Source organism: Merops nubicus, unplaced genomic scaffold, assembly GCF_000691845.1.
Source record: "Merops nubicus isolate BGI_N331 unplaced genomic scaffold, ASM69184v1 scaffold37807, whole genome shotgun sequence".
Lineage (NCBI taxonomy): Eukaryota > Metazoa > Chordata > Aves > Coraciiformes > Meropidae > Merops > Merops nubicus.
In genome coordinates, this window is record NW_008619026.1 from 17,547 (window position 1) to 26,074 (window position 8,528).

Sequence of the window (8,528 nt, forward strand, 5' to 3'; positions counted from 1 at the left end):
GGGGTGTCCCAGCTATGCTCAGGTAAGCCTGGCAGGGAGGGAAGGGGATGAAGGGTGAGCTGGGTCCATCCCCAAGGCTGCAAGTCTCAGGCTGGCACGTTGGTTTCCACATTTTCTGGAGGAGAGTCCTGCCTGCAGGAAGCCAACAGCAGCAATGATTCCTACCCGTTGCTGCAGTAAACCTGCCTCCTGCTCCACAGCCAGCTGTGCCATGTCAGCCACTGGGTAAGGCCCCCAAAAGCCCTTTCCTGTCTCAAAAGCAGTGTCAGAGGGCAAAAGGAGGCTGCAGCAGCTCTGTCTGGCTATCTCAATACCTCTTGCCAGGGGCCTTGTGCACGGAGATACCCTGGACCACGAATAAGAACTCTTTTTCTGTCCCTGCAGATTGAAAAGGAGGTTGCTGTTGCTGGAGGTGGTCTAGAACCTGGCTCTGAAAAAAATCAAGAAGGTCTGGTACCTGCAGCAAGCCCATGTCCTTTGGCTAGTGACTGCCCATCTCTCTCTGGAACTCCAGCAGCAGATCTTTGTGAGAGCTGCTGGGGGATGTTTAAAACCTTCCTGGTGAGCACCAGACTGACAGGGGTCATGGATGAAGCTTTGTGCAAGTGTTTCACCTATGCGTTTCTCCAAACCAGCCCATTTAGGGTGAGGAGAGGAAATCTGGAGGAGTCGCTCTGTGGCGGGGAGGGTCTTCATTGCTGCCAATTTCCACAACCACTCCCACGCAGGGCAGAAGATGCCCAAGACTGCTCTCATTGAAGCCCAGCTTTCTGGAGCATTATCCTCCTGTCATGGGCAGCAATGACACGCTGATCACGTATCCAAAGCTGTTACTTACAAGCCAAGAGATAGTGACAAGGAGCTACTTTCAGCTGGGGAGATGATGCCCCAGACAAACCTGTAGGCTCTGCCCCTCCACCTGCTGCATGACAGGGTCTCTATTAAAAATTATTTGCTCTGACTCCTTTCTCTGGACAGGGGAGGAACAACTCACCCAGAGCAAGTAAGACAGAGAAAAGTCCAGGATTATAATTTAAAATTGACAGCTATATATATTGTTTATGGTTGGACCCAGTGATAAGATTTTTTTTTCCAGCCTAGATGATTCTACGATTTAACTACAACAAAACTTGTTCCCAAACCTGTTGGCCCAGTCAATTCAGAGGATGTTCAGAGATGAGACTAGTGCCAGAGACTGCGGCCTAGGCCAGGCAAGGATTCTGCAGCCGTGCAGCAACAGCTTCAGTTTGGTGTTTCTTGATGGGACCTGACAAACTGACCGTCCACATGTAGCTTATGCAGGTGCAAGCTATCCTACTGTCAGTTGCACACCCAGCGCTGGTGAGACACCCCTGGCCCTGCTCCCCTGGGCTGCCAAACCACCCACCCACTGGCACCCAGCACATCAGCCTGTCAGCCACCATGCTGCCCAGAGCAGAGCTTCCTGGAGCAGGTTCTGAGATGCCACCACCTTCCTCAGCACCCCGGCCTGGGCACGAGGCCTCACTCCAGCTGCCTTCACCAGCTCTGTAGCAAATCTCGCTCCACCCTACCCGTGTGAATTGTGACCCAGTGGATTACCAAGGCTCTACTGATAGCCAAGTGACAACCAAGTCCTTCAGCAAGTTTCAAGATAAACTTTTATTTAAAGAAAAAAAAAACACCCTAGGACACAGTGTTTACATTCCATCTGTCTCCTGTTTAAACATCCGTTTGGCCCACATCTTCAGAGCCAAGTGTTTCCTATTGGCTGACATCACACTAAAAGATTAGGCCGAGTTAGTCTCTGCACAGCGATGAACACAAGTTCTACAGTCGATGAAACACGTGCTCCAGCTCAAATCCTCTCGTTCTCCTGTGGGTTCTCATTTCAGAACAGCAAAACACTGACCTTTCCAAGATGCTTCAGAATACACTTTGACTATCTAACATCTTCTAAATGAATGGAAATTTTAAAAGCAATTCCCCTCTCTTCATTTGGACTGGCAAAATCACAGGCTGTGTTTAGGTTCTCAAACATTTCTTTAAGGTTTGTGCATTTGTCATCTTTGTTCTGCAACTGCCCTGGATCCAGGCAGCACGGTTTTTCTCTCTGCAGAGGCCTGTGAGCACAGGTCATCTTGCCACATGCTCTGACAGGAGGGGGACACTTCCCTACAAAGCTGTTTTAACAAAGGTACTCTGGATTCTCCTTCAGGAAACTCTGCTGACGTCTGTCTTTAGGAAGTTTGCTTTCTCCGAGTACATTTTCCCTGGTAAATACTTGCCAGTCTGAGGTAAAGCTTTTACCTTCTCTGTCTTCTGGTGATTGGATTTCACAAACCTGAGGAGGTTGACGACAGCAGCTGGTGTAATTCCAGGGATGCGGCTGACTGCCCCAATCTGCGTATGGAAACAGGAACAAGTCAACCAAGAACACGCCTATGCACGGGAGCTAGTCAGAAACGAGGTCAAAACCCACAGGTATCCCTTTCCCCGATCCCCTCCACTCCCCACGTCCCTTGGGAAGAGGCGGAAGACATTTCATTGCTACTCATGCTTGTTGTGGCCCAACATCTTACCGTCTGGGGACGGTTTGAGTCCAGCTTCTCCCGCACCTCTGCCGAGAGCGACACATCGATGGCAAAGTAATCCAGGTCCTCCGGCAGCCGGAGCGCCTCGTCCCGCCGCACCTCCTCCATCTCCTGCTGCTGGCTGGCTACACACCACTCGTACGCAGCTGTGACAGAGCATCAGGGCAACAAGACGACCAGATAGAGATGTTCATGTGAAACAAATCACTTGCAGGAATCCTTGGCAGCAGAATGAGCAATTCCACTGAGACAGTGAAAAGGTCCCACAGAAGCTTCCAGCCTCACAGTCTAGAGACCCTAATTCACATCACTACTTTGGAAGAAGTTGTGCTCTTTAATTTGTTACAGGACTTAGGATAGGCAGGTTGTCTGTTCCTCTCATCCCAGGAACGGATGGTCTACTCGACAGAGTGGTGAGGAGGCAAAACCCAGCGGTGAACACACAGAACTGACCTCACCCCACCAAGTGCAACTGAGGTGCCTGCACAGGGCTGAGCCCCGTGGCAGAAGGTGCACGCTCCAGTAACAAGGTCTCCTTCCCCAAGCAGCAAGATGAAACACCCAGGTGAAGGGACTGGCTCCCCCCACACTGAGCCACATGTACATGGACCCCACCACTAACAGATCATCACTCTTGTACTCTACCTTCTATTTTCAATCTCTCTGCCAGTTCTCTCCACTGAGCAAGCTTTCCCAGGGGCTCCGGGACAGCCCTCGCCAAAACATCCATGTTAGCCTCTGGATGTTGAAGGATTTCAAAGGCACTGTGGAAAACAAGTTTTTTATGGTAGGAAGGAGTCATTTGCATAAGGCAGATTTACAGCTGTTTCCATCTCAAACGCGTACATATCTCAGCATATGCTGGAACAAGTGCAGGGCCAAGCTCACCTCCCTACTATCTCCTCTCAGTACACAGAAGAGCTGTCAAAACTCTTTAAGAGGGGCTCTATGAAAAATGAACAGCAAGACAGCATGGCCGATAAGGGCATCAAATGGAACCTTCCACACAGACTAGGCCAACAAGGTCTTAGTCACCAATTTAAAACAACAGAAAAGACAAAGTGAGATAAAGGATGGGTAAGGGAAGCAAAAGCCTGTGTGTCCAGGAACAGCTACCTGCGAACACTAACCTGAAATCAGGTGCTGTTTCAACAAGCTTCAGCAAAACCATCACCACCTGGTGACACTCTCAGTAAGGACAGCAAGAACCAACCTTCTTGCCTTCTTGCTTTGAGAGCCTATGTCAGCACCAGGCAATGTGACAGTAAAAACACCAACTTTGCACTTATTCTATAGGCAAACATCAGATGTCTGTCCTCTGAGGGTGATAAAGGTGGAAACTTGCAGTACTGATGGCTTCAGGAAGGATGGACAAATGCTGTGAAACCACCAGCCAGATGTGTTAAAGCAAGTGTAGGTCAGACCAGAAAGCTTTAGCTGTAGTCTTTACCTGGCAGGTGACCTTCGACTGCTGCTGATGGGAACTTCTGGTATTAACTGGGACCATTTGGATATGCTGAGTTGAAGGGATTTTAGTGTTGCAATTCCATCCTCCAAAGCAGCTCTCATCTTGACTGCTTGTTCATACCGCTGCTGTGACACGCACCCAGCTTCCTCAAAACCTGCAGAGAGCGACGGCCTTAGGGACGAGGGCCTACAAGAAGGCAGGGCCGCTCACTGCAGGAGGCACCCCAGTAACCCACCTCTGAGGGTGAGCCTGGCGTCGGCGTTGTCCGGCCGGAGGGACATGCGGAACTCCACGCGGCTGGTGAACATGCGGTAGGGCTCGCTGGTGCCCAGCGTGGTGAGGTCGTCCACCAGGACACCCATGTAGCCTTCCGTGCGACTGACCACGAAAGGGGGCTTGCCACCAACCCGCAGGCAAGCATTGATCCCTGCAATCACGCCCTGGGCAGGAAGAAATCAAACCAAAAAATATGTATCAGTCTTTTCGTGGCTAAAATAGCACATTTGCCTCAAAGACTCAAGTGTCAAGCCGTTCCCTGGAAATGCAGTAGTTTGTGCTAGTAATCTAGGCAGCTTCTTTCCTGCAATACTCTGAGTGTCTGAAGGGCTTTTTGGCCCCTCCTGACATGACTAGAGACAATTCCCACATGTCTTCAATTACACCCATTGCAGCCTCTATGCTGAAATATTTGACAATCTTCCCCATTAGTTTTGTTACTGCAGTCTCAGTAACAGCAACTGCAGACACTACATGTAAAAATAATATGTGCAACTCTGGAATCGGGGTGAGAAACACAAGTGAGAACATCTCAACAGCACGAGATAGGCACAGCAAGACACTGTATCAAGCACAAAAGCCAAGGCAATGTCCCTTCCTGAGCAGATTCACCCACCTGAGCTGCAGCTTCTTCATAGCCTGTAGTGCCATTAACCTGGCCTGCAAAGAAGAGGCACTGGACAAGACGAGACTCGAGGGAAGCAGTCAGTTGACGGGGATCTAAAAAATCATACTGCACCCCATAGCCTATGACAAACAACAAGACATGTCTTATGGGAGGGATTCTGAAGGTCCCTATCCATCAGCAAAGGCAATCAGTAGGGAAGAATGTCCCAGGCTATCAGCTTTCATCTATGATTTAAAAACAAGCACAGAAAAATCTTTGCATCCAAGAATTAATTTTGTTTCATGTTTCCTTTGCTTTGCTCTTCTCTAAACAAAATCTGAGTTTCATTAACTGGTAACCAATCTGGCAAATAGATTTACAGCTATTCAATCCCCTCACCTGGCTGTAACATCTTGGCTTTTTCCAAGCCTGGGATGGACCTGACCACCTGCTCCTGGAGCTCTGCTGGCAGCGTCATCGATATGCCCTGGGGGTAAATGACATTGGACTCCAGGCCTTCGGGCTCCAGCCACACTTGATGCTCTCGGTTTGGGAAGCGCAGAACCTTCGACTCAAGAGAGGGACAGTACCTGCAACAGTAAACAGCCATGAGCACCACCTGGCATGGAGAAAAAGGAACTTTGTAGAAGCAAAGCAGGAGAGCCACAGGTTCAGACAGTCAGTGCATGCCACTGAGGGTCTTGTGTGGTGCCACATACCGCGGGCCTCTGGTTGTCTCCTTTACATGGTTGTTCAGGTGGAGGTTATCCTGGATAATTTGCTGGGCTTTCAGGGTAGTGCGAGTCAGGTAACATGACAGCTGATCTTCTGGCTGAAAAGAGACCAAACCTTACTTTAAATTAATCCAGACACAATACTGTACTCTTACTGAAGAACTGTGTTTGAGGATGTACATGACAGCTGGCTCTCACTTCTCGGAGAGATGGGTAGTGCTGTCATGCTTGCTGTACAGGCAGAACAGGAGCAATCGGAGAGCTTGAGCAACATGCCCAAAAGCAGACCAAAAACAGAACTTGGGAGTCCTGAATTCAAGTTCTAGACTACATGCTCTATTTCTAGTTACAGGATGGATATTCCTGTTAAAGCTACACATAATATTACAGCATCCAAATTAACCACAGGAATTCACAGCTCTGAAGTAAGAGGAATAACTGCTGACCAACAGCCAATTAAAGAGTTTGGTGAAGAAAAAAGAATAAATCTCTCAACTGTCTGCAATTAACATGGAAAATTTAAAGTCTGGGGAAAAAACCCACCATGTGAACTATTTCACTGTTTTTTTCTGAAAAAGAAACAATACTCAAACAATAGACCCCTCGATTATAATAGGTTATAACAGGTTTACTGCAATTCCTATATGACCCCCTCCCTGATTATAACAGGCTATTGCAATTCCTATATGCTCTGGGGCAAATTTACTCATGACACTTAATTCTGTGCTGTTTAATTACATTATATAAGAATGCATCCATTTTCCAAGATTTTCTTTGGAAAACTAAGCTGCTTCTGCTTTTAAGTTACTGTTAACATGCCACCTCTGAGCTCTGTGGATGTCTCCATCCTTTCCTAGTCAACACTATTAACGATCTCTAATTTCAACAGTTTAATCTTATTATAGAGCTGGGGACCAGCAAGACATCACAGATCTCCACAATACAGGTCTAATACTGGAAGTATTTTGTAAACCACCCACATAACCAGCACATGAAGAATATTGCTAACAATATTATATGTCACACAATTCTGACTCGAAAAGTAAAGAAAGTCTGGTTGTCAAGTTGAGAAGTGAGAGGACAAAGGCACTTGCTTTTCAAAGAAAATAAGCCACTTCTCCCTTTGCATTGAGTCCTCAGAAACGTGACACCTCCAGTATGACCACAGTCCCACTCCCTCCCCCTGCCACCAGCTCCCTCTCCGAGTCCCAGCATGACGTCCCTGGAACTGCTCCCCTGACCTGGCTCTAGGTGCTTTTGATGGTGCTGTCCCACCTTGATCCACACAGTCTTGCTGAGGAAGCTGAAGGGCACCGGAGGGTTGTCAGCGGCACGTTCCTCCAGACCCCTGAAGTCAATCGTGTCTTTGGCAAGTCGGGGCGGCGTCCCCGTTTTCAGCCTGCCCACGGCAAACCCCAGTTTCTCCAGAGTGTGAGCCAGCCCGATGGCTGGTTGGTCTCCCAGCCGCCCAGCCGGGTGCATCTCCAGCCCGATGAGGACCATGCCCCTCAGGAATGTACCGGTGGTCAGGACCACGCTCCCAGCATGGACTGTGCTCCCATCCCCTGAAACGGCAAGGCTTTAGAGATTAACGTGCTTTAGTATCAACGAATCTCTGTTATGCTGGTGTTTCTGCCTAAAACCAGGCTAACAGTGTTCACTGAGGGTTTATCCATATTTTATTTAGCAAAATCAGCATTTCAATAGCATTCAAGCATTAAGAGTAATAACTCCAATATGCAACATGCAGTTACTCCTTTGTTTTTCTTATTCCTAAGCATGTTACTTCTAACACAGACAATCCACTCCCAGTAAAAAAATCCCACCCAGGCCTTCATTTTGGGAAGCTTGTTTACTAGAACAGGAAGGAGTAATAAAACATGAGTATGCCAGCAGTAGGTCAGCACTGCCTTGTCACATTGATGGCACCACATGCCACGTACCATGTAAAATCTCAAAAAGCAGCACGGAATTCAGTATCCCTAGCCTGAAGAAAACTGAACCTCTGTACCCTCCCAATATCCTACCAGTCCAGGTATGTTTTTCATTACATTACACGTTAACCTAGTTTAGTTCACACCCAGCCTAAACCACCTCTATGGGCTAATTCAACTTTCTCACTGATGAACTGGATACATTTGCCTCGGAGGCTGCCCACAGTGTAAGCAGGTGCTCCCCGAGTTACTAGCACATACCCAGAACAACTCCCGTGACTCGGCACTTCCCAGGACGGTCTGGTTCTGGCTCTGTCAAGAGGAGATCCTCCACAGATGCCTCACGAACTGTCAACAGTGGTGTGTTAAGGATTTCTCTCTGTCATGAAAGGAGTTACTGCAAAAATTTAGGAAGTTATGAGGCACATGGGCAGCCCCAAACGTTGCTTATGTCTAAAATGTTTATCACCCTCTTCCCTTTTTCATTCTCACCAGGTCATGTAGCAGATACTCAGTCACTGTACTATCCTGATCTATAAATTTAAACTTTCCATCCACACATAAGAGTTTAAGCGCAGGAGCAACTATTCTGGTCATGAAGCCTGACCTATATATAAGATGCTATTTAATTTTTTAAACTACCATCTAACAACTTACACTGCATTAAAATACCAAACAGAAAGGTATATAGTTTTGATAAGAAAATATTAAAAACCAAAACAATCCTCTCCATCCCCTGTAGTTTATCCTAATACTTCATAATGATTAATTCATTCTAATACTGCAGCCCACAAACACACAAAATTTCCCTGAAAATAAACCCGTGGTTTTAAACTAGTCATCGCTTTTGACTTCTTAAAATATTCCCACTCCCGTTTACCAGTAGTTGCCCTTTCTACCAGGCTGTATACCTAGATAGGCTTGTAGATGATGAGT

General features: G+C 47.6%; 1 protein-coding gene across 1 annotated transcript; it reads right to left on the reverse strand.

The window, feature by feature from the left end:
* Window positions 1-307: 307 nt before the first annotated feature.
* Window positions 308-7,971, reverse strand: MTO1 (mitochondrial tRNA translation optimization 1; the record flags this gene model as incomplete). The annotated part of the gene is given in 12 exon segments (XM_008943645.1): window positions 308-430; window positions 2,181-2,228; window positions 2,230-2,382; window positions 2,562-2,719; window positions 3,219-3,337; window positions 4,024-4,195; window positions 4,277-4,481; window positions 4,934-5,064; window positions 5,324-5,514; window positions 5,644-5,756; window positions 6,934-7,223; window positions 7,854-7,971. Coding segments are annotated over 12 exon segments (1,821 nt in total), but the record flags the coding sequence as incomplete, so codon positions are not given.
* Window positions 7,972-8,528: the final 557 nt, after the last annotated feature.